The sequence below is a fragment of the Xyrauchen texanus genome, chromosome 8 (assembly GCF_025860055.1).
Source record: "Xyrauchen texanus isolate HMW12.3.18 chromosome 8, RBS_HiC_50CHRs, whole genome shotgun sequence".
NCBI lineage: Eukaryota > Metazoa > Chordata > Actinopteri > Cypriniformes > Catostomidae > Xyrauchen > Xyrauchen texanus.
Genome location: NC_068283.1, coordinates 37,687,685 through 37,715,114, shown reverse-complemented (window position 1 = coordinate 37,715,114; position 27,430 = coordinate 37,687,685). Strand labels below are relative to the sequence as shown.

General features: G+C 38.4%; 2 protein-coding genes across 3 annotated transcripts; one reads left to right on the top strand and one right to left on the bottom strand.

Moving 5' to 3' along the window:
- Positions 1-1,145: 1,145 nt before the first annotated feature.
- On the bottom strand, positions 1,146-11,182 carry LOC127647492 (chromo domain-containing protein cec-1-like). 2 transcript variants are annotated; one of them, XM_052131758.1, is made up of 7 exons: positions 10,911-10,997; positions 9,817-9,860; positions 7,694-7,939; positions 7,386-7,451; positions 7,185-7,251; positions 4,972-5,305; positions 1,146-2,600 (listed from the first exon to the last, which is right to left on the bottom strand). In XM_052131758.1, exons 3-7 carry the CDS (start codon positions 7,933-7,935, stop codon positions 1,981-1,983), a joined length of 1,329 nt encoding a protein of 442 aa, XP_051987718.1. In that variant the 5' UTR covers positions 7,936-7,939; positions 9,817-9,860; positions 10,911-10,997; the 3' UTR covers positions 1,146-1,980. The 2 variants fall into 2 exon arrangements, with proteins under 2 accessions (XP_051987718.1, XP_051987719.1); XM_052131759.1 differs by lacking the exon at positions 7,694-7,939 and having other exon boundaries at positions 10,911-11,182.
- Positions 11,183-15,512: 4,330 nt separating this feature from the next.
- Positions 15,513-25,687, top strand: desi1a (desumoylating isopeptidase 1a). The gene is made up of 6 exons (XM_052131766.1): positions 15,513-15,833; positions 16,812-16,833; positions 19,599-19,668; positions 21,315-21,424; positions 21,681-21,803; positions 24,385-25,687. Exons 1-6 carry the CDS (start codon positions 15,752-15,754, stop codon positions 24,476-24,478), a joined length of 501 nt encoding a protein of 166 aa, XP_051987726.1. The 5' UTR covers positions 15,513-15,751; the 3' UTR covers positions 24,479-25,687.
- Positions 25,688-27,430: the final 1,743 nt, after the last annotated feature.

Sequence of the window (27,430 nt, the reverse complement as noted above, 5' to 3'; positions counted from 1 at the left end):
ATAATACATTTCATTTATTTGTCCTTTAATTGAACCTTTGTTTAATTTTGAACCTTTCATTTTCAGAATTAATTCTGGTTGTCTTTGCAGGGCACAGAAATGCCGTTTGAAAATTTTAACTGCTTGTTTTTAACCACTTACTTCATGTGCTTTGATCTTCCTCTCTTCATTTGGCAAATACTCTATATTTTGGTCGAATGGCAGTTTGTTTGGTTGGCTAAATGTGTTAATAAGGGTTGTTAGGCTGGTCATAGTTGACTCATCAGCCAGCTGTCATTTCTGGTTGTCGTTCAGCCCGCTGCTCAGGAATCTGTTGAATCAGGTGGCTCTTTTCCACCATTGGGCCAAACGGTTCTTAACAGTAAATGTTTAAGTAGCATTTCCACTTGAGCATGGTGTGATTCGGTATGATTATAAACTGTTCCCGGCACAGAATTTCCAGCATGGTTGGCTCACTGGACTCATATCTTTGCAGCAGCTCAATAGAAAAAGAAACCGTAACCAATCGAATAATCCAGAATCTGTATGTAATGTCACGGTTCTGCAAAATGAACCATTAGGACCGATGAAGCACCAGTAGTTGATCATATACCTGCTTTGACACACCAGAGAATACCAACTTGCTTAATTAACAACCTCACTTATTACTAGGTGGCTACTTGCCAAAGAAAATGAATGTTGAGTAGAATTCTTTCTAAACAAATGTTTTTATAATGTAACATTGATGTATCCGTCTCCATTTAGGAAATCGGTTTGCTGGGAAAAAGTCAATTATAAAGTTTAACAATTAATCAATCAGAATCAAATTTCCCAGTCTGTGTATAAGGATATGTTCACCTTCATTCTAGTTTGTCACCACCTGTACTGGATTTGTAGTTGATTGGAATTTGTTTTTGTTTGTTTGTTTTTTGCATAAATGGCAGAGAAATTGGTAATCATAAAATAATTTGCAGGGAGTTCGTTTTTGAGTTCATAACTCATAGATCCAGCGGTGATCAGTGGTTGACGTGACCATAATGGATCAATCTATTTGTTGTGAAGTTATGCTACTTTCTTGACCTGCTGTCTTTTCTGTAACACACATAAATAACATGCATAAATGAACTGAAGTCACCCAAAATATTTTTTACATTTTATTTACGGTACATGCAAGCAAAAAGTGAAGTTGTCACAGGTGTGTAACAACAGAGCTGACAAGCCATGTTCGAATACCACCCAAATGTGTAATTTAGACTCCGCTTTGATTTCTGCCATGCTAAAAGCAACACCTAAAGCACGTGTGTTCAGATAAACGGGTTCTACTCCTACAAAATAAGCGTCCGCTGTAGCAGCTGTGAATGTAAACTAATACTGACTCTTCAATAATGGACAAAGGCCTCAGAACAGAGTGACGAGAGCTCAGGCGCAGATATGGAAACAGCCAGGTGCCCTTTCCTTTTCCCACCTGGTTGATTACAGGACAAAATGTAGCGGAATGATACAAGTAGCAGTAGTTTTATCTTTAAATTAGAATTTATAGGGAAAGTTCAGCCAAAAACAAAACTTCTGTCATCGTTTAGTCACCCGTATCACTGTCATTGTATGGAAAAAGATGCAATGACATTGAATGGTGACAGAGACTGTCCCTAATCTCCTTTTTTTGTTCAATGGAAGGAAGGTTCATTTTTGGGTGAATTATCCCTTTAAAAGCTTTTCTTCTCCTTGCTTGTAGTGCAATCACTGCTGCGGATGGAAAAGTAGCGGCACAGACATGGATATTTTCATTACATGCTTTAGAAGTCTTTGCTTACAGCATTACTGAATATACTCAGATATGTCGTTCAACGATTATTTGACCACAACGACAAACTTGGAGGAATAAAAAAAGACTTAGTGTGTCCTTACCTCGCTTAGACAGACAATATCTGCTTCACTACTGCAAACTGTATAATTCAGAAGTTACATAAATCTATTGTAAAGTTCTTGTGTTCCTTTGTCGACTTAAACCTCAAGACCATCGCCACTGAAAAAGCCTTCTGCACTCATGGCCTCTTTAATGGTCACGGTCAAGGAATTAATAGTGACCTCAGTCACTATTACCTTTCCAGGATTCACTGTAGTGGTGGAAGGAGCTTGTGATTGGTCAGTTTGGACCTGCAATGTTGAGCATTCTGTTGTGACCTCAACATCCATGCCTTTCTTGTCTTCGACCTCTGAACTGTCTAACTGACCCTCTTTGACCTGGTTCTGTCCACATTTAGAACTCAAATGTACCTCAATAACTGAAGGTCTGTTCTGTATTTTGTCAAACACAGCTTCCTCATTAGTTTCTTTTTTGGTGCTGTTTTGTAGTGGCTGGTCAGTGTCTGCTGTGTCATGTGATACCCGTAAAGCATCTTCACCCCCTGTGATGTTTGTTACGGACTCGTTTTTTTGTGTGTTTGTGATTAGGAAGTATTCAGGTCTTTCTGTCGCTTCTAAAACTGGACCTATCATGAGGCAGGTATCCTCGCTTGGCTTCTCAGCATGGTCAAAAATGGAAGAGCAGTTCTCAGGTTCCTGCTTGGTGATTTCAGCTTCCTGTTCTGTGGAAGAGTTGTAGCCTTCGGACATCTCTTGGCCTGACAGAGAACGACAAAAAGCTGTCAGTAATTCTGTCATTCCAAATAGTTAATAGTTTCTTACTTCATTGCAACACTAAGGGGGAGGTTTTGCAGAATGTCTCGGTCTATCTTTTCCGTACAATGAAGTGAAAGGAAATAGGCTGTCAAATTCTTAAAAATGACACATAAAGGCACAATAAAAGTAGTCCATACAACTTGTGTGCTATATTGATGTGAAACCTGCTTGACTCATCTTAAAGCAACAAGTCAAAACTAAGATTTGAGAGCTACTGCAGAGGGGAACATTTTCAGCGAATAACGATATCAATTTCAGTCTGTTACTCACACAGAAAGATATTTTATGGCTTCAGAAGACCTTTTTATACATTTTTGCAGCTCAACAGCCCCTTACGGAGTGGTGGCGGCGGCATAGTGGCTAAAGCACAGGGCTGTTAATCAGAAGGTCGCCGGTTCAAACCCCATGGCCACCACCATTGTGCCCTTGAGCAAGGCACTTAACTCCAGGTTGCTCCGGGGGGGATTGTCCCTGTAATAATTGCATTGTAAGTTGCTTTGTATAAAAGCGTCTGCCAAATGCATAAATGTAAATATAATGTAAATGTAAGTAGGGAACTTCTTTTCTGACATATTTTTACATTCCCTCGCAATAGCTTTGCCCAATCCTTACAAAATTATCAATTGGTTTACTACAGTAACCATAGTTGAACTATGGTATTTGGAGTCGAACCATTGTAGCCACAAATTTTAACACTGTTTTAATACACTAACCATATGTTAATCATCATATTCATGGAACAAATTTACATCTTCAGAGACTCCAGCCTCCTGAGTCATGGGCTGCTCTCACTGCTACCATCAGGCAGGCGGTATCGCAGCATCAGGATCCGCACCAGCCGAATTCAAGACAGCTTCTTCCCCCAAGCAATCCGACATTTGAACACTTGATCTCTCATGATCAATAAACATCAGCACTGCACTTTATTAATCTTATATCTCACACTGTACTTTCATAAATTATATTCTCTCAAATGACTGCTTGAATGTCAATAACGCACAATACATCCTACTGTATATTTTTTGTATATTATTTTTATTGTATACTGTGTATTGTATACTGTAGATTGTATATTGTGTATAGTAGATATGTAAATTGGGTTGTGTAAATGTGATTGAATATGTCTCATGACTGCCATGTTGCTCATAACTGCACTGAAGACTTTCACCCACTTTTGTACTTTTATATATGGTTGAGTGACAATTAAGTGATTTGATTTGAAAACCATATAATACAGGAAAAAACAAACTTATGGTGGTAAAAATCGTAATCATTCTGCCAAACAAAAGCCCCCCAAAAAACACAAAAATGGTTACTAGTCATGGTTACTGCAGTTATACTATATGGAAGCAATTGCTAATTTTCATAAGGGCACGTAATTTGGTGGAAACCATGGTTTAAAAATCAAGGTACTTGTACCACAGATTAACAATGGTGATACTACCGTAACACTGTAGAATCAATTATTAATTTTTTTTACCATAGTTTTGGTTTTCCTGTATTATCACTATGGTTTTATTATAAATATAATGGTTATTATATGGGTACTGTTGTAAAATCATGGTTAATTTTGTGGTAATGGTTTTATTACAAATAGCTTAAGTATTGTAGACCATGGTCAGTTTTATATTTACTATGGTTTTACTACAACTACCACAGTTCAACTATGATTACTTTGGTAAAACCGTGGTTCATTTTCATAAGGAGTTGATAAAGCTATTGTAAGGGAATGCAAAGTTATTCCATAAATACATTCCCTTTCCCGCAGGCAGCCCGGTATTTCACAACACGTGAAAGTTACTCGTCTGCGTTTGGGCCTGCCATTGCCTGTACTAAAAAAGTATCACAAAGCAGTCGTAATGTGCATTGAACAGGTTAATTTTCACTCGAGCTCATCACACAGAGTGCTCGACTGTGTGAGATCCTTAATGCGAAAAAAACTATAGTATACCTGAGCCTTTAGGGGCTCCGTGGACAACTGTCCCCATTAACTTACATTATAAATCACAACCAAGACATCCAGCAAAAATATTTATGTGTTTCATAAAAGACAGAAAATCATATGGGTTTTATATCAGTTTTGGCTAAATATCCTTTTACAGAGGTGATGGTATTTCAAGTGTTACAAAACACCAATTTATCAAATCACATGTTCACATTAAACACATGTTAGCCAGTTGTCATTGTGATTCAGAAATGGTATAATATGGTCTCTTTGACAATATCTTTCAGAATGACCCTCATGACCCCTTAATATGCTACATTCAGAGTATCTTAGCAACAGTTGTCATACCGATGGCACGCAAAACCTACCACTTGGAATGTCCTGGTGCACGTCTGTTGTGTTCCCTTCATTTTCACTCATCTTCTGCTCCTCTTCCTCATCTTCATCCCACTCTTTCTCTTTAGAGACTTTTGAAGGAATTGGACTTCTTGGTTGCTGCGATGGTTTAATGCCATCACTGAGTTTGGACTTGCGCAGCCTATTCTTGAGTTTCATTATGCGATGGAAGCCCACGCTCTCTCTGCAACGCCGTCTGTTCTTATCGATTTCTGTCCCCATAGAACGGCTGAGTGACAGGCGGATTCTAGGGACAGGCTTTTCCGGAACCTTGTGGGCACTTCGTAGATCCATGGGATAGAGGTTCTGTTAGGGGGTTGAAGTTATGCTATTTATCAGAAGTCACCAATATTGGTCAGGCTGCAAGTTGTTTCTAAAATACTGAAGTGTCATCACAACTGTTGCAATATATCTTGCAACTCTAAAAGGCTCTGCTGATGTGCATACAAAGAAGTTGTGGACTGATCCAGGAGGAAAGAGTCAAGTACAGCCTCCTGATGATGCTATTTGGACCCTGAAGCCAATAATGGACAAACACATGCAAACTCATATTCCCAGATCTTTCTGAATTCTCTGCAGCAGTTTTTTTGGACACTTCAGTACATCAGATATAAAGGTGCACTCAGTAATCTGTTGTTTATGTTGCACTGGCTGATATTTCAGTCATCTTGGGAGTTATACTAACCCCTAGCTGTGTGGATGTGGCATCACAGAAAAGCAAGTTTTTAGTTATTGATTTATTCAGTGAGTGAAAGGGAGGTGACTGAGAGTTTAGTAGTTTTTGGGTGGTCATATGATCTCAACATTTTGGCTCTCATGAGGCTCCCTTGACTGGAGTCTCAACAAAGTCTTTCTAGCAAGTCAGTCCACTGTCGGCCATCTTTGGAATGCTCTCAGGAGGCTATTTCCAGTCATGCCAGTGCAGCTCCTATCTACTTGAATGGAGAAAGACCAAAATCTCAAATATGGTTGGTCAAGATTACGATCAAAGAACATGTTTCAAATCAGCAATACAATCTGACAATACTGGAATCATAAATAGTGATTCTTAACCTCAAATTACGCTGAAAATTCAATTTTCCTGGCTTGAATAGGTAATGCATATTCTGGAGTTGATTGACAGGTGATGTCTGTATCTCAAAGGTGATTGGCTCTTTTAACTGCAAGGCGGGACTTCCTTTCTACATCAGTTGAACGTTGGGCGCTCAGAGCACCTTGGTTTAGCTTTCCAAATTCTCCCATACATTTTAATAAAAGTGGCCCATCTCTGCTAAATAATCTCATGTATAAGTGTATAATTATTTATATATTTCTATTATTAATAAAATGTACTGTTATTTTATGCAGTACTATTAACTTCTATATGGGTTAATTTTTTAAAATCAGGAAAACATTGCTTGATGCAGTCCCAAGTACTGGAACTTTTCTGTATACATTTTTTGATTTACGTATATTTAATGTATGAATTAATATGACTTTTTGGATGTGGTATAATCAAGTAAAGCAAGTGCAGCTCCTATCTACTTGAATGTGGAAAGACTGAAATCTCTAAATCGGTCAGTCAAGATTACGATCAAAGAATATATTTAAAATCAGCAGTAAAATCTGATGACACTGGTATCATAAATTGTGTTGATCAAGCTAATGCTCATGCACATTCTCGAGTTGACAGACAGGAGATGTCTGTATCTAAAAGGAGATTGTCTCTTTTACCTCTAAGGCATGACTTTCTTTTTTCCATCTGCCATATAGAGTGATACAATTCCTCCCCTTCATTTTAAGTGCTTTCTCTGGGGCTAAATAGTCTCTGATCAGGGCCAGATCACTCTGAACATGTTGTTGCTTCTGTCTGCACAGTTTTTTTTTTTTTAGTTTTTCAATATAAACACACATTCGCGGTCATCTTTTAGCGTTTCGCTGTTTTCAGTGTCTTGTGTCTAACTTTTTAAAATACATCTAGAGACACCTGTGTTTTATTTTATTTTTTGCACTGCATCCAGTTTGTTTTTGTTTTGTTCTTTTTGCGCAATAAGAGTTAGTATTCAGTCTGAATGGCCCCAAAGGCTTCTAATATTGTCTTGGAAGAATAAGTCCAAAAGCATTATGCATTACAGTTCATCATAATATCACATGACCAGCTATTTTACTTTTTTATTTAAATGGAGAATGGAGATTTAACTCATACCCGCACGATAACTCGACGGGGTCTCAGGCCTTTCCTTTTATAAGCCAAGGCTCTTTCCTTCTCCTCCCTGTTAAAAAGAGAGAGAGAGAAAGAGAGAGAAAGATGTAAAGAAATAGAGAAAAGGAAAAGGAGAGAAGACAACATCCCTCTGCTTCTATTTATTTCCCATCAATTACAGATGGTCCCCAGAGAGCGACTTACTTTTCTTCGTAGGCAAGGACTAGACGAGGGTCCAGTATGTTGTCTTCTGGCTCCCAGGTGTTGTACCTGACATTTAAACAGATAGTCCCAAATAGATCATTTGTGCAGCACACAAAAACAATTCCAAGCATAGTTGATTTATATTATATATATATATATATATATATATATATATATATATATATATATATATATATATATATATATATATATATATTGTAATACAGTTCAATGGAAAGGAGGAGGCGAGAACCGGCTTGGCAATATAAATAATATTTTAATGATAAACTTAAAGAAAAGACACTAACACACACACACGATGGACATGCCCATAAACGATCTCTCTCTCCCGCACCATCTTTCGCAGTTGGCCTTTATCCCTCTCGGAGGCTTGATTAGCCTGATAAGGGACCGGGTGTGTAGAAGTACGACCCGGCCCCGCCCTCCGCCCTGCCACATTCCTCCCTCGTTCTCTCAGGCTGGGGAGCCCCCGGCATGACGTACACCCGCCCCCCTTTCCCTGGGAAATCTGCCGGCAGGTCATCCCCATCTACCTGGATGAGGGAGGGGACAAGGGGAGGGAAACAGAAATAATTAAATAGGGGGGGGTACTACCTGTAACAGTGTAGTACCCCCCAAAAACACTGTAAAATTTAAAAGAGAGGGAAAAGGCCAACGCGGAGCGGCAGTGAGAGCGAGAGAGAGGAGAGAGAGATAAAAAAAAAAAAGAAGAAAACTTACTCGCCGGTTCTCTGATACACCGTTGCCTGGTCCTCGATCACTCCTCCACCCTCTCAGGCGGACGACAGCCACTCCTCCCCGGGCGGACTGGAGTCAGACCTACGACCCCCGGCAGACAGAATGCCCCTCCGCGTTCCCGGCGACTCGTGAGGACACTCCTCCGCCCCTGGCAGCGGCTCCATCGCTCCAGGCGGTCGGGGAGTCCAGTCCCCACTCGCCTTGTGGATGGTGGCCGTTCACTGCATCCGGGCGGTCGGTCTACTCTGTCCCCCGGCGGATGGCAGCGGCGCTCTCCCGGGTGGATGGCAGTGTCGAGGACTCTGTGACGGCATCCCTCCTCCCTCCCGGGTTTCGGCACCAGTGTACCGCAGTTCAATGGAAAGGAGGAGGCGAGAACCGGCTTGGCAATATAAATAATATTTTAATGATAAACTTAAACAAAAGACAAAAACACACACACACACACACACACACACACACACACACACACATGACTGACATGCCCATAAACTATCTCTCTCTCCCGCACCATCTTCCGCAGTCGGCCTGATAAGGGTAAGAATCACCACCTGGCCCCGCCCTCCCACATATATATATATATATATGTATATATATCAATCAGCCACAACATCAAACAACTAGCATAATATCTGGCACCAACAATCATGCCAAGGCCCAAATCACTGAGATCACACTTTTTCCCCATTCTATTGGTTGATGTGAAAATTAATCTAAGCACCTGGCACGTGTCTGCATGATTTTATGCACTGCACTGCTGCTACATGATTGGCTGGTTAGATAATCACATGGATGTTTGTTGGTGCCAGATGGGCTGGTTTGAGTATTTCTGTAACTGCTGATCTCCTGGGATTTTCACACACAACAGTCTCTAGCGGCAGTTCTGCGGACGGAAATGTCTTGTTGATGAGAGGTCAACAGGGAATGGCCAGACTGGTTCTAACCAACAAAGTCTACAGTAACTTAGATAACCACTCTGTACAACTGTGTTGAGAAGAATATAATCTCAGAATACTATACTGAGATGTGGGTTGGCGCTGTTTTGGCAGCACGAGGGGTACCTACACAATATTAGACAGGTGGTTTTAATGTTGTGATTTAATATAATGTGTGTGTGTATATATATAACGCATTAATTTCTGTGATGAATATTTTTTGGAGGTACATGCTCGACTCAACTGCATATCAAAGCACAGAAACTGAGTGTGTGGAGCATTCTATCTATCTATCTATCTATCTATCTATCTATCTATCTATCTATCTATCTATCTATCTATCTGTCTGTCTGTGTGTGTAAGTGTTTATAACATTGTCTTTTTCTTGTGCAATATCTTTTATGGCATAAATGAATCTCACAAAACCTGTCAAGAAGTTCAGATTTCAAGGCAAAAAAATAAATAACAAAAATATTTATATATTGTGTAGAGAAAATTCTTCTATTCTAAATATTATTTTCATGACAATTAAGCACGTCACATCTCAAGCCAAAAAAGCAAAAACAAAAAGTATAAAAATGTATTGCAGTAATGAGAATCAAATGATAATAAACATAGAGAAAAAAAAATATATATATATATATATAGACTAGTATTGTGTTATATGAGTTATACGAGTTATTTGGTCTTTTATAAAACAACTATTTGCATTTTTCTCATATGAGAATAAGACTTACTTAGGGGACCATCCTTGCCACTTTAGCAGATATTCCACATTGCCCTAAAATAAGAGAGAGAAACAAATATAACGAATCAGTTTCACTTTAAACGTTTAAAGGAAGACACACTGCACTATATTTCTGCTCCTAACAATTCCATTACACAGATTTGGAAAAGCACGCCTGTCCCTTTAAGATGTGAATACTGAGAGAGTAGTATTTTGACATGCATAGAGAGTGAGCTCGTGAGTTCAAAAAGAAAAAAAAGTGGCGAGTTTCAGGAACATTTATGGGATGGAAATAGGTGATGCCACGGAATCGCGTAAATAACTCGCATTGTGCTACGCGTGGAGCGTTCAGGGTCTATCCCTCCTCACTCATGCTCGAGCAGAAACGAAACCCGCGTGCACATGCAGCGTTAGTCATGATCTTAGTCATCATCAACATCACTCGCTATTACTGTACATTACAAAATCATCCAACATCTGGCTTTATACCACACACAAAACAATAATAAAAAAAAAAATTACATAAACACCAACTTGCCAAATGGATATTTGGAAGCGCGTGCTCTATTAATAACATTACATATTTTTTATTGATCACTTTTTAAATATATTTTGGTTTATTATTCAGTTGAATTTAAGTGGCCCAATTTTTTGGCAACAGCGCGGGTATTACAGGCACATGCATCATCCTCTTCCCCTCTCCCTGACCCTCGTGAGCTTGTAAATAAACTGCGTAGCCGCTATACGCGGCGGCTTTCCGAGCGAAACGCGCATCGATGACAATGACACGCGCACCGTTCTCACACACCCCCCCTCCATCCACCGTGCTCGCAAATCAATCTTAAGATGTTACAAACATTTAAAAACTTTAAAAATATATATTTTTTAATAATTATTAAAAAAAAGACAGTTAGTACACGTAATGCACGAAAAAGTTCGGAAATGTCATGCATGCTTAGGTATGTTTCACTCGTGAGTAATTCCTGTACTGGCAATAGAAGAAAACTGTCCCCGCACTTTGCAGGGTATTTGTTACCTCAAAGGGGAAAGTAGTGCGTGCAGAATACATTATGGCAATTCTATACGCATCATCAACATTGTTACCTTTCTTATCCTCTTCTTCGTTATTGACTCCACAGCAAACACTTGCTCTCCAATTGATGACAGCTCCATATTCGTAAGATCCAGTGCAGAGGACGCAAATACAGTTTGTGCTCTTTCTTTTCCTCTTCTTTGTTGCTTAACTATTGCGCGTAGACTCGGGGTGCGCTTTTGCTGGCTTTAAACCCACCTGTTCTGTGTGCACCCATAGCTCCACCGCTGTTCTAGCTCTTTCTGAGTTTTAAAATCTGCGACACATGCACGCAATGGCTTGGCTCGGCGCGTGCACAATCTGTGCGCGTGCGCGCCCACCCACTTCTCCGTCCGTCCCTCCCTCTGGCAGCAGCTGCACCGCGCGCAAGTCGCCACAAGAGCTCGCGCGCGCCGAGCGAGGAGCGCGACTGCGTTTGCCAAGAAATGTAAATGAAAGACGGGAAAAGGTGGTCTCTCTGTGTGCGATAAAGGCTTATTAGGGCGATGAGTCACTTTTGAGCCATATGAGAACGTTGGTGACCTCTACTTAGTTCATTATAGAGGGATGGGGTTTATTAAGAGCCATATACTGTATAGGCCTATAGAAAAGTAAACCTACAACGGAATGAAAGCACTTGAAAGACTTTTGCTTTCCTAGAAATAGCTTAAGTTGTAAACTCCGCTAACGACTGATAATTAAGTTTGCCCGGAAAAAGAAGGATTCCACAGAATTCCCGTATATATATATATATATATATATATATATATATATATATATATATATATATATATATATATATATATATATATAGGATATATATATATTCCATGGTATGGGTGCTTTTTATAAATTTATTTTATATGAAATTAAACACATTTCACTGCCTTTAAATCCATTCCTCAGATTTCAAGAAGAATGCACAGTTGATATGTCTAACCAGCTAGATGTGGCAGTAAATATCACCACATGCAAAAATCACACTTTAATAACAAAATCCATTTTCATGTTCAGTCATTTCAGTTGAAAGATAAGCTACTTAATCTTGAGAAGATACATTTTATTTAGACAGATAAAGTAAGAGATAGATAGACAGACAGACATATGGATGATGGATGGATGGATGAATGGACAGACAGAAGGATAGTCAGACAGACAATAAAAGATAGATAGATGGATGGATAAAGAGACAGATAGACAGACGGATAGATAGACAGAAAAGACATAAAAAAATAGATGGATGAATAGACAGACAGATATATAATAAAAGAATGATGGATGGACAGACAGACAGATAGATGGACAGATAGAAAGCTAAGACAGATAATCAAAGAACGATGGTTGAATAGACAGACAGAAGATACAAAAATTATAGACGTATGTATAAACAGACAGACAGACATACAAATAGACAGACAGATAGATAGATAGATAGATAGATAGATAGATAGATAGATAGATAGATAGATAGATAGATAGATAGATAGATAGATAGATAGATAATCAAATAAAGTACTTGACTGGTTTAATTCCTATATCTTAGGTAGGTTCTTCAAGGTAGCCTGGATAGGTGAGGTGTCCAAGTCACATCAACTACTTACTGGGGTACCTCAGGGTGCAGTGCTTGGGCCACTTCTCTTCTCTATACACACAACATCACTGGAACCCATCATTCAGGCACATGGTTTCTCTTACCACTGCTACGGCGATGACACACAGCTCTACTTGTCTTTCCAGCCCAACGACACCATGGTGACTGCTCGAATCTCTGCCTGTTTGGCAGACATCTCGGCCTGGATGAAGGAACACCGCCTGCAACTCAATCCAGCCAAAACCGAACTCCTGGTCTTTCCAGCCAACCCTGCTGTTGAACACAACTTCACCGTGCAGCTGGGTTCAACTACAGTAATGCCTTCCAAAACCATCGATTACCAACTAAATTTCACAGGCCACATCTCAATGACAGCACGATCATGTAGATTTACACTCTACAATATCAGGAAGATAAGACCCTTCCTCTCTGTACATGCCACACAACTGCTTGTTCAGTCACTTGTCATAACTAGACTGGACTACTGTAACGCTCTCATTGCAGGTCTCCCTGCATGTGTAGTTGAACCCCAGAATGCAGTAGCACATCTGGTCTTTAATGAACGTTTGAAATGTATTCCACTACAGATTACAGATTACATGCTGTAAAATGTAATTTGTAACATTCCATTAGATTACTCAAGGTCAGTAATGTAATCTAAATACTTTGGATTACTTCTTCAGCACTGGGAGATTTTTTCACTTGTTTTGACTATAAAAACTCTGCCAGTACAGCAAGACAAAACACACATGTTAAAAATACATTCTCTGAAAAACCTAAATATCTTATGCAATGTTGTTTCTAAAACAAGATAAATCTAATTGATATTGTTTTAAGGATTTTCAAAATATTTTTTCCAGGAAATCAATACAAAATGTATCATCAAGAATACAATTTGTGCCCTGATATAAAAGGTCTTACTAGATTTTTTATAATTTTTTATTCAAAGTGAATTTTCTTGATAAAATAATTATGATTGTGTCTGGTAACATGTGCATATAAAATGGCTAGAAATAGCATTTTAGCTTAGCGTAAAGCTGACAATTTACACAAAGTTTATTTCTATTTCTTCTGCTCCAAACTGACTTCAAACCTACTTCTCTGTCTGCTCGTATGAATGTAACACATCATAAGAAATTTAAACTGCATTTTGGATTGCATCATATATATGTATAAATGTTTTCCATCTGAAACTAAATATTAAATGAAACAAATGACAATAAAATGCAAAGTAATCTCTTCGGTAATCAAAATATATTTTGAATGTAACTGTATTCTAATTACCAATTATTAAAATTGTAACTATAGTGGAACACAGTTACTTATATGTTGCATTTTAAATACGTAATCCAGTTACATGTACTCCGATACTCCCCAACCCTGCTCTTTTGTAAGTCGCTTTGGATAAAAGCATCTGCCAAATGAGTAAATGTAAAATGTATATGTAAAGAAAGATAGATGGATGAATAGACAGACAGATAATAAAAGAATGATAGATGGATGGATGTATACAGACGGACAGACAGACAGACAGACAGATAGATAGATAGATAGATAGATGATAGACAGACAGACAAACAGACAGATAGATAGATAGATAGATAGATAGATAGATAGATAGATAGATAGATAGATAGACAGATAGATAGAAGAAGAGAAAGCCCTGTCACCAATAAAATGTAGATGAGTAGGAGGAACAGTTAAAAAACAGATTTGGAGGAGCAGAGATCATGCATTAGAGTGTAGGGTGTAAATAGTTCAGACAAGCATTGAGGGGCCAAACCATGCAAAGCCTTGTAGTCAAGCATGAGAATTTTAAAGTCTACACGAAACCTGACAGGGAGCCAGTGCAAGGACTCCAGACAGGAGTGATGTGATCGCCTAGTTCTAGTCAAGATTTTAGCAGCAGTGTTTTGCACATACTGCAACTTATTTAAGTTAGATTTAGAGACCCCAAAAAGTAAAGCATTGCAAAAATCAATACGAGAAAATACAAAAGTATTGATCGGTTTTTCAGCCACCGAGAAAGATAACATGGGGCACAGTCTTGCAATGTTTCTGAGATGGAAAATGATGTTTTAACAGTATTCTTGACATGGGGATCAAATGTTAGACAGATAGATAGATGGATGGATGGATAGATAGATAGATTAATACATAGACAGATAGATAGACAGACAGACGGACGGACGGACGGACGGACAGGTAATAAAAGATAGATGGATGGATAGCAGACAGACAGATACAGTAGACAGATACAGTAGACAGACAGACAGACAGATGGATGGATGATGGAAGGATGGATAGATACACAGAAAGACAGACAGATGGGCAATGAATGGATGGATACACAGAAAGATAGACAGATGGGCGTACGTCAACAGATAGACTGATAAGACAGATAATCAAAGAAAGATAGATGGATGAATAGACAGACAGAGATGTATGGCTGTATACCCAGACATACAGACAGATCTATCTATCTATCTATCTATCTATCTATCTATCTATCTGTCTGTCTGTCTGTCTGTCTGTCTGTCTGTCTGTCTATCTATCTATCTATCTATCTATCTATCTATCTATCTATCTGTCTGTCTGTCTGTCTGTCTGTCTGTCTGTCTGTCTGGCTGTCATCTTAGATACATCATTCAAGCTTTAGCTTGTCTCAGGTACAGAAATTCTTGTTAAGGTTTGGATTTTCTCTTCAAATGTTAAATAATCTCAGAATTTATTAGGCAAGACCAGTAGTAAAAAAAGCGCGGGAAAAGGATCAAACTGCAGCTACAACACAAGACGTGTAAACATCGACATTTTTTTAAAAGTATTTTGCCACTGACATGAATGAAGAAATTAAGTAATGTGTTAACAGAAATGGATCAGCAAATTGTCATTACGATTTTATAACGGTAAAAACAGGCGTACAAGCAGAAACAACAATCGTCTCATAGAGGCTTGTTTTGGGTTATTTTCAAGTCTTCTTGAGGTAATCGTCTAAAAACACGATAGATGGCGCTGATGTGCCGTTAAATTGACGCGCGTGACGCTTAATGGGACAGACTCCATTTGTCTTGTCAGCCTTTTAAAAGAGCTTATGTGCCGTATTTTGTCCTTCAGCCCATCCTAATGTTCTTGATTCTCAAAAACTCCGATATAGCTACAATATTTAATACATTTATAAATTAATATGTAAGAGATTCGTGCTCATTTGTGCATTTTAAGGCCGTTTAACGCACGAGCAGGACACCGCGGACAGGCCAGTTAGCCGAAGCCACCAGCACAGACATGGACTCGACGTTTAAAGTGCAGCTCTTCATTTATGATTTGTCACGGGGAATGGCACGCCAGCTCAGCCCGATAATGTTAGGTGAGTGATGAAGGAGACTTTGCCGTTACAATAGTGCGGGCTGCTAAACAACAAATCCTACTATGATGAAGGCTTTGCTCATTAATATAGCTGAGGTCATGTTTGGAAATCTTCCAACGGCAAAGACTTTGCTCATGAATATTAATCTGGTAAGGCTGACGTCGTTGGTAACATTCCAATGGCGAAGACGTAGAACCCTCTGGTAGAACCAAATTTTATATTATGATTATTAATTATGTAATGATGACGTTGCGTTGTTACCATCCAATAGCAAACGATTGACTCGTGAATATTAATGAGGAAGCCTTCACTGTAGTAGAGATTTAAATTCGGGTGCGGGCAGTGGCAGCCTCTGCGTACCTCTTTCCCGTGTATGCGGCTGAGCTGATCGGTGCCTGCACACTTTATTTACATTATCCTTTAAAGCTCTTTACATTGAGACCGATGGCTTTTCAGTTATATAGAAGTATTAACGAATGCAGTGCAGAAGAAGGTTTAGAACATGATGTTCTGTATCACAAGTAATCGTACGTCACGCGCTGGACCACTATAGGTAGCCTAGTGGTCATTATGATTATGAATTATTATTATTATTATTATTATGAAGCCAGTTCATCAAACGTAAAACAATTTAACCATTAAGTATTCATATTATGTACCACATCTCGTTCATGACCTAGTATAATTATTGTAATGTTATAAGCTATTATAAGGAATGTCTTTGAGAATAGGAAGATTCAATTCAGTTCAATTAAAAAAAGAAAACACTTTGTGTTATAAATTGTGTTATAATCTATAAAAGCCAAATAAATCTGTCAAAGAGGATACGCATGTTTAGTCACCCGCATCACCTCATTACATGGCAATACAAAATTTACATTGACAAAAAGGCTCAGTAAAACAATACATACATTGCATTGAAATTCATAAATTATTTTTATTCACTCTTAGTATTCTAAAACATTCTCTTTGTTACAGGAAAACAGCTTGATGGGATCTGGTAAGTGACTTACATTTTCTATAGTAGCTACTGTGTAATATATTACATATAAAACACACACACACACACACACACACACACACACACACACACACACACACACACACACACACACACACACACACACAAACTTATATCATTGTAAGGACTCTCCATAGACTTCCATGAATTTTAAAACAAAATTCGTGCAAAGAGCAATTAAAAGAATCAAGAAATTGTAGGGACAAGACTGTTTATCAACGCAGCCAAATAAATCTGTCAAAGAGGATATGCATGTTTAGTCACCCGCATCACCTCAGTTGCAATGGCGGAGCTAGGGGGTGGCCAGGGTGAGCCGTGTCTACCATGGACCAAAGCCTGGCCACCCCATAATAAAAACTGTGTTAGGGGCAAAGTAGTTTGGTGTGGTGAAAATGAGGCCACAGCTGTGGAACAGTCATCATTTTAAAAACATTTATAGAAATAATTTCACACAATAAACATTTAAATGGTTAATGTTTATTTCACTCTTAGATGGTCATGCAATAAAAGTGTAAACATGTAATAATTTGTTTTTTTTTGAGAATGGATTTTCATAGTTTAATATTGAAAGTCCGGGTCTGGTACAAGGCTAAAACAGTAAAGTCTATACATAAAAGTCAGTTTTTATGCTACCGTCATATGACAGGAAGGAAAATGTTGAAATTTGTTTAATAAAATATTAATATTAAATCCCTGGGACATAAAGTTGAAGAGTAGAAGAAAAAACCCCCACACAAATTCATTTAGTTATATAATATATAAGGTCACTGATTCTTGAGATAAGGGACAAAACATGTTTAAAATCTGAGTTTTTATTTTTTAATACTAAATTAGTTTGAAATGGATGTATTTGTAGACAAAGGTCTTAGTTAATGAACCATGTAAGGGAACAGGTTTGTATTAAAATGCTTTTTTTATTTTAAGAAAATTGACATTTATTCACTTCATAACTTGCATCTTACTGACATTTTTGTCAACTCTGTCAGACACACTAAAATTAATGCTGTTTTAATTTAATCCATCAAACAATAGTGATTTTTAATATTGATTATTAAGACTTTAATTATCTAAAAATGGTGTTCAGTAAAGGAGTTAAGTGAAAAAATACATTCTATAATTTGTTTTCTGTTTTTACACCAAAAAATTCAGATGGAGTTGACAATATAAATATTTTCCATCTTAACCATGTGTTATACACTGGAGACAAAAAATGTTTTCAGTTGAAGATGCCTCTATAACCTAAACTAAAATGCCAAAACTTTCTAACAGCAATTATTATCATGGGAATGACAGAGTTGACATGTTGAAGCTGTATAAATAAAATATAAACCTTACCAGACCACGTGTCCTACTGTTGCATCCACCATGAGCAGGGAGTGGGAATGGGGTCCTCAGAGTTATAGCTGACATGACATTGTCTGATTTATTCAGGATTATAAAAAAAATCGACAGAGACGAGGCAAAGTGAGGACACAACTTTATTATTTTTATAGAAAATTTAATTTCAAGTTTACTCTGTGTACTGTTTGATATCTTACAGATCCCTACCTTTCATTTGATATTTATATGTATGAATTTGTTGCATTTTTAAACACTGTTTAGCAGTTTAACATTGTGATCTCTTGCTGAGGACAGATGTGCTTCCAAGTATAGAGCATGCATTTAAAAAAATTATAATTAAATTATTAAAAATATTTGTAATAAACGCCCTGAGTCTACACATTTCCTTTAGATTCAAAAAGTATTTAAATAAAAAAATCTCCCTTTCTTCCCAATTTGGAATGCCCAATTCCCACTACTTAGCAGGTCCTCGTGGTGGCACGGTTACTCACCTCAATCTGGGTGGCGGAGGACTAGTCTCAGTTGCCTCCGCTTCTGAGACCGTCAATTCGCACAACTTATTATGTGGCTTGATGTGCATGACACTGCGGAGACTCCCAGCATGCGGAGGCTCATGCTTCCCTCCGCGATCCATGCACAAATTACCACGCACCCCATTGAGAGAACCACTAATCATGACCACGAGGAGGTTACCCTATGTGACTCTACCCTCCCTAGCAACAGGTCCAATTTGGTTGCTTAGGAGACCTGGCTGGAGTCGCGACTCCAGGGGTGGTAGTCAGCTTCAATACTCGCTGAGCTACCCAGGCCCTGAATTTCTTGATTTTTAAAGGGTAACTAAACACCTGCTCTGACTCTGGAGTCTGACTCCACCCACTAGAAATATTTGAAAATGCAGGAAAAGTGGGGGGTGGCACCTGAGACTCGTAGTGACGGATTAATTGACAGCTGCTGTCAGACTCTATGTTATTATTATTCCTCACACGGTCGCAAGACGACATGTACATGAATCTGGCGTGGTGAGCTGGAACCTGCTTACGTCAGCTGTCACCGCTTACGTCACGAAGTACCGCAACAGCCAATAGGAAAATGCAACTGCAGTAGCCACCGTTCAACCTGAAGAGGGCAGCACTCAGACGTTTTTACACCAAATATTGTAGAATTAAAACACTTTATACACAAATGTCAAAAAAATTACTTGAATCAATGACCAGTACTAATAAAGCCCCATGCCTACAGATCATTAACTAAAAAAAGTTGGTTTAGGGTTTAGTTACCCTTAACATAAAGAGGACTTTTGTATGTAAGACATTTTTTGTCCATTATCTCAAGAAGCAGTGAGATATTATAAGTTAGCTGAAGGTGTTTTCTCCCATGACCCTAATGTTTATATGTTTACACAGGCACACATCTATAGTGGTCTATGGAGAAGAATTCTTCTATGGTGGGGCCGGGATCTCAAGTTGCCCACCGGTAAAGTCAAAACCCACCTCAACACTTTTAGGACCCAAGATAGAACAGGCACTTCAAATCCAACACACAGGAAATTGACATGTTGCTTCCAAGTTTATGCACATTGAAATCAACACCATTCAGCCAAATTACTGATAATCGCCATCCCCCATCTGACATCTGTGCATCAGTATATTTGTGATCACATATAAAATATATATTCTCTACTGTATGTACATGTGCGTGCTTCAGACGGACGTGTTTGGAGGTTTTGTCAGTGACAAAAACTCTGCATTTTTAGGACGCTGTGTCATGTTAAAAGTAATGGAAACTTTGAAAATCGCATCTCATGATTTCTGTATTGTGTTGTGCTTCCTCATTCCTTGTCTGTGCTGCTTCTGAAGTCTGTTAAGATGCGTAAATTTAAAAACAGATGTACTTTAAGCTTGATTCGAATATTGGTAAGCACTGATTTCAGCTGAAGAACTTTTGACACAGGTGTTATTTAGGGGTGGATGGGCTGGGACATGTCCCTACCAATTTTGCCTTTGCAAATTTAGTCCCCAACAATTTCTGAAATAGCCCTCATCAGGGAAATATCTAATGCAGAAGAAACATGAGCAGGAGTTTCTATTTTGTTTGTTTGTGTTATAATAAATGGCGCTGGAGTTTATTGTTTTGAATTTTATAATGAGTGCTCGTTGCGGTTGTTATCTGTGACGCTGAGTGACATTGGGCAGGGATGTTCTCTTGTGCATCTAGATGCCTTGCAATACTTACTTTGCTGTTCCTATCGTGCTTCTTTTCAGGTCAATCTTAAAGCAAAATGCAAACAGATGTGCCCCCGCTCATGATAGACGTCCACTGTCATTCAGATGCAATCTACGTTTATTAAATCAATAAGTTATATTAAGGGAGATTAGAACCCAGAACTCCTCGTACTAGAGGCAACATTTAACCATGAGATCAATCAGTCATTCTGGCAAACGTCTCGGCTGATCCATGCAGCGCTGCACTGACCAACAAAATACTGACCTTGTTAGACGTACGGATCAAGTTATCAAATTAATTATGCAAAATATTCATTGGAGTGCTTGAAGTGGTCATGAAGAAGACATTTTATCAAAATAGTACATTTACATTTATGCATTTGGCAGACGCTTTTATCCAAAGCGACTTACAGTGCACTTATTACAGGGACAATCCCCCTGGAGCAACCTGGAGTTAAGGGCCTTGCTCAAGGGCCCAACAGTGGCATCTTGGTGGTGCTGGGGCTTGAACCCCCGACCTTCTGGTCAGTAACCCTGAGCCTCAACCACTGAGCCACCACTGCCCCGTAGTAAAAGATTATTTGACATTATCTGCACCTAACTTTGTCATGTGTTTCACCTTTTTGTGACGTCAACCCAAACTGTCCCTACCACTTTTTAAAACAAAGTGACATGTATGACTTTTGGCTTCAGTCTGTCAAACATTGCCCAAAATTATGCTCAGTGCACAATGCTTGACAATGGCATAATGACATCCTGAATTACACATTGTTGTTGTCTGGAAAATACTTAAATGAGATTAAGAGACCTTGAAAACATTATCTTAAGTGTTATGTTTGTTTTAGGGTGACTACAAGGACAGTTCAAGCCATATAATTTTTTTGTGTGTGTTTACAGGGTGGGACGATGCTGGGACCTCCAGACACAGTGGTTGAGCTGGGAAGTACAGAGGTGACAGAGGAGATCTTAATGGAATATCTGTCTTCACTTGGAGAGACAACATACAGGTTTGTGTGCGTTTATTACTGACAGTAAAAGGAGAATCCATTGTTTGTCTCTAGTCTTTCTACAGTACAAAAACATTTGGTTAACAAAGATTTTATCTGCACTACTCTCATTTGTAGGTTTCTGTATTCATAAATTTGGGTTTGTAGTTTCACTTATCTGGAGGTGTTATGAAGATCGTGTTTGGTGGTTTCAAACTTAGGGAATTTTATATCGCTTTCTCTATATCTCTCTCTTTCTCTCCCTATGTCTCTGTAGTGGGGACAAGTACAGATTGTTTGAGCACAACTGTAACACGTTCACTAATGAGGTGGCCCAGTTTCTGACTGGCAATAAAATTCCCTCCTACATTACAGATCTGCCCTCTGAGGTGCTCTCCACGTGAGTATACTAAACATAAGCACACTTGCATTTACATATTTCAGGGACAGAAGCTTACCCAGGATCATGTATTTCATACATAAAGGAACAGTTCACCCAAAATGACAATTCTCTCACCATTTTCTCACCCTCTTGCATCTCAGGTGCGTATGACTTTCTACAGTGGATATAAAAAGTTTACACACCCCTGTTAAAATAGCAGGTTTTTGTGATGTAAAAAATTAAACAAGATAAATCATATCAGAATTTCTGCACCTTTAATGTAAAAATTACAACCTATGCAATGCCACTGAAAACCAAAGTGACACATTTCAGAGAAAAAATAAATACAAATGAAAAATATAGAATAACCTAACTGCATAAGTGTGCACATACTTGAACGAATACTTAGTTGAAGCACCCTTTGATTTTAGTACAGCTCTCAGTCTGTTTGGATAAGAGTCTATTAGCTTGGCACATCTTGAATTGGGAATATGTTCTCACTCTTCTTTGCAAAAATGTTCCAGATCTGTCAAATTGCGAGGGAATCTCCTGTGTACGGCTCAGGCCCCTTCAGGTCCCCCCACAGATTTTCTATAAGATTCAGGTTTGGGCTCTGGCTGGGCCATTCCAAAACATTCATCTTTTTTTGCTGAAGCCATTCTTTTGTTGATTTGGATGTGTGCTTTGGATCATTGTCATGTGCAAAAGTGAAAGATTTCTTCATTTTCAGCTTTCTAGCAGATGCCAGAAGGTTCTGTGCCAAAACTGACTGGTACTTGGAGCTCTTCATGATTCCCTCCACATTCTCTAAAGCCCCAGTTCCAGCTGAAGCAAAGCAGCCCCAAAGCATGATGCTGCCACCACCATGCTTCACCGTAATCACGGTGTTCATTTGCTGATGTGCGGTGTTGTTTTTGCGCCAAACATACCTTTTACAATTTTGGGCAAAAAGGTCAATCTTGGTCTCATCAGACCATAACACATTTTTCCACTTGGTTTTGGGAGACTAGATAAAGGTGTTTGCCGGGCTTGGATGTTTTTTTTTTCCCTCAGAAAAGGCTTGGTCTTGCCACCCTGCCCCATAGCCCAGACAGATGAAGAATACGGGAGATAGTTGTCACATGTAGGGAGAAACCAGTACTTGCCAGAAAGAGCTGCAGCTCCTTTAATGATGCTGTAGGCCTCTTGACAGGCTCCCTGACCAGTTTTCTCTTTGTCTTCTCATCAATTTTGGAGGGACATCCTGTTCTTGATAAAGTCACAGCTGTGTCATCCTTTCTCCACTTGTTGACGACTGTCTTCACTGTGTTCCATGGTGTATCGAATGCCTTGGAAATGTTTTTGTAGCCTCACCTGAGTGATACTGTGGCCCATGGCACTTGAAGTAGCATGCAACCAAGATGTCAGAAAAATCCAACAAGAACAGCTGAGATTTATTAAGAGTCACTTCAGTTGAAGACAGGTGTATTATTTCACATGAGCTTGATTCTGAACGCAGACACATTCCCAATTATAAAAGGGTATGCACACGTATACAGTTTTTTTTTTTGTTGTTGATTTGTTTTCTCTGAAATGAGTAACTTAAGTGGCATTGCATAGGTTGTAATTTTTAGATTAACAATGCAAAATGTCTGATATGATTTATCTTTGACTTTATCTTTTTTCATATCACAAAAACCTGCTGTTTTAACAGGGGTGTGTAGACTTTGTGTATCCACTGAATATCTCTGAGTCTATTGGTTAATAGCTGGTCCATTCAATGCAAGATAATCGTGGCCAGGTCTTTGAAGTCCAAAAAGCATGTAAAAGCAGCATAAAAGTAATCCATAGGACTCCAGTGGTTAAATCCATGTCTTCTGAAGCGATATGATAGGTGTGAATGTTTCAATATTTATGGCCTTTTATACTATAAATTCTCTTCCTGCCCAGTAGGTGGCAATATGCACAAAGAATGTGAAACGGCAAAAACAAAAGAAGAATTTTTAGTAAGAAATTATATAAATAATTATCTGTTTCTCACCCACATCTATTATATCGCTTCAGAAGATGTGACTTTAACCACTGGAGTCCTATGGATTACTTTTATTCTGCCTTTATGCGCTTTTGGAGCTTCAAAGTTCTGGTCACAATTCACTTGCATTGAATGGACCAACAAAGCTGAAATATTCTTCTAAAAGTCTTTGTATTCAACAGAAGAAAGAAAGTCATACACATCTGGGATGGCATGAGGGCAGAGAATTTTCATTTTTGGGTCAACTAAGCCTTTTAATTGAGACTTTATTTAATATGTGCAGGTAATTCTTAAAAAACTGTGCCCTATGTGCATGAACATTTATATTTATTTGACATTTTCTACCATTTCATCTGAAAAGGTTACTGCTGAACTTTCAAGAAATACAGTTTTCCCACTTCAGGCCATTTTTGGGCAGTTTTTGTAAATTGTTTATCGGATTCCAGGTTCTTATTTGTGTTTGCAACTCTGATGCTGTCTCATTTTCAACTGTCACAGTTCCAGCAGTGAAAATGTATGTAACATGACCGGTATGATTTTCACAGTTTTCACACTACGTCATGCTCTCCTCCTCTCGTTCTCTCACAGGCCATTTGGTCAGGTGTTGCGGCCAATCCTGGACTCCATACACATCGCCCCCCCTGGTGGGAACGTCATCAATAGCCAAAATAAACACAGTTAGATTAGCTATATATTCACACAGACATACACATACACATACGCAATAATTCACACAAAGGCTGTTTGTACACACGTTTGCCCTGTTGTAAATGGGAGTTGGCTTGAAAATCTTGTTTATAGAGAACCTATGAATAAGATCTGACCTATCTTTGTCCATATTCACAGTTGGAGAAGTCCATTCCTGCCTAAAATGTTTTATGCACAAGGTCATGGGTCATCCTCCCAGATCACTGATGGTTCATATTTTTCAGTATGGACTTCAAAGTTTCTATGGTTTTCATTTTATTATGTAACTTTATTTGATATCTCTACAGCCCACACATGCAAAGGTCATTTGTTGTTTATTTATAAGTTGACTTGTTAGGACAATCCAACTTTTTTTCCCTTATTGCCAGTTTTTATTCCTTTTACAGTATTTTGTGCAACCTGTTCCAGTTGTTTTTTCCCAACGCTCAGCTTTACCTTTTCAAGTTTTAATACTGTAGTTGCAAGCCAAAAAAGTGAAAAGAATATAAAAACAAGAATCTTGAATTTCATTTTCAACATCTGTGTATTTATTTATGTTTTGTATGCATGTGAAAATTTGTGGCAATGAAGCACATGTTGTATATGGCTTACTAGCTAATTGCATTAGATTTTACTCTTAGTCACTTTCAATATCATTTTAAATGGACTATGATACATATAGCTCAGATTCCAAGAGAAACGTACATATCTGTGCCTTTAACATGCCAGCTTGGGCACAAGTAAAATGATTCAACATAACTGTATTAAGTCAGAATTATTTATATGTGTTATGCTTCAAGTGTACGTTGTCCCCTATTTATCCAGCTAAATGCTAATGTAAATGCTTTATGATAAAACACTGTTTCATATCAATTAAAGGACAATTTGCTGCTGTTGTCAATGTTGTATGGCTGAACCTATTGCTTTGTTATTGGTATTGATTCACATATTCTTCTTTTGGAATCTGTTGATTTATTCTGCACAAGTGATATTGTTTGTATGATGTGTAATATGCATAACATGCTTAATGTAATGTTGTGTTGCCATTTCTTTATTGTTTTTATGTCGTTGTTGTTATCATTGTCAGGTTGTTGCTGCAAATCAACTGCACTGATTTTTTTGAGTTGTTAACTCATTTGTTTTAATGGAAGTCATCTCATTAAAGAGAACCGATATTAGAAGAAGAAGAAGAATCCTTTATTGTGGTCACACATTATACACACAGTTTTTTTTTCATATATACAGTGAAATTTATTAGTTTTTCACATATCCCAGCTAAGCTGGGGTCAGAGTGCAGGGTCAGCCATGATACGGCACCCCTGGAGCAGATAGGGTTAAGGGCCTTGCTCAAGGGCCCAACAGTGGCATCCTGGTGGTGCTGGGGCTTGAACCCCTGTCCTTCTGGTCAGTAACCCTGAGCCTCAACCACTGAGCCACCACTGCCCTGCAAAAAGACAACCTAAATCCAAGAAGTTCCCTGCTGAAGACCTTCCTCATAAACCAACTGCACATGGTATACAGTGAGCTCGTCCGGGATATTAATCAGTCTAGTCTACGGAGATTTTCTTGTACTTTAGACTTTAAAAATACCCCCGACCCTGAAGCCTCCCCCTCGCAATTAATAATTTATTGCACTGTAGACTTAAAAAAACAGCAAAAACAGAGATCTTTTTTTAAAAATAAGGTGCCTAAAAAAATGTAAAGCCTCTGAAACTTCCCCTTTGCAATGTCACTGGGCACATGTGAGCTCCAGGTTCTGGGTGAAATGTCCACAAATCTGTTGTATTTTATGTTGTAAATTATATTATACAGACAGTTCACAGGAATGTATATTTTGTTCTGTGTTTTGGATTTTTTATTTATTTTAATTTATCATTAATGAATGAATTACAGTTTAATTCAATTTATTAGATTATATTAAAATGCTAAACTGAATAAAAAAACAAAATAAAAAAAAACTTGATTAGAAATAACTAATCCTTACATCACAATAATGGTATTTGTAATTTATAAAGAAAAGAGAAGATCAACAAAATTACTTTTATTAGGAGAAAAAAATATATTCCATTTATCATAGGCAAAGAGACAGAGATTTTATTCAGATAACACAGGTGCAACCAAAACAAGGATATAAACATTTGGAGAATGACTGAGAAACGTGTACTTCTCTTGGAGAACACAAGATGTCGCTGTTACACAGTGAAACGTCAATAGTTTTCCTGGCCTTCATCTCTCTGGTACTTTCTTCACTTCAGCGTCTGCACTACAATAAACCAACGTGTGGATTGTTGGTACAGTCAAAGTTGTACTCCCTAAACCAACCTTATTGTAAAGTGTTGTAGTTTTCACCTACCTTTCCAACACATGACAAAACATTGAAGCTGCACCATTGCAATTGGATGATTTACTGCAGAGGGGGCACCTCTGTTCCCCTCCAAATTCAACACTGTGACACACTCATTCACTGACTCATTCTCTCGCTTGCTCATTCTTGCTCGCTCTGTCACTCTAAGAGTCTCTGTGACTTCTTTGGAGATGATCCGTATCCCCTTCCACACTAACGCTTACAAGTGTGTGTGCGTTATTGTGTTATGACTGTGACAAACCCTCAATCTGACAACCCAGAGCCATGGTGCACACTTCAGCATGACCTAGAAAGGTCTTAAGAGAACGTCTCAAAATAGAAATAAGCAGTTAACCAAAACATAATCCCTACGCAGAGACCTGTTATTGATTCGGTTAGTATTTTGTTTGTTACCCTAAATTCTTTTTGACAGACCTGTTGCACTTTGTGTCATTCACATACACTCAAAAATGAAAATTCTGTCATCATTGCTCACCATCATGTTGTTCCAAACCCATATGATATTCTTTCCTCCATGGAACACGAAAGCAGCAGAATGTTGACCTCAGTCACCGTTCACTTTGATTGTCTACGGTGCCCCAT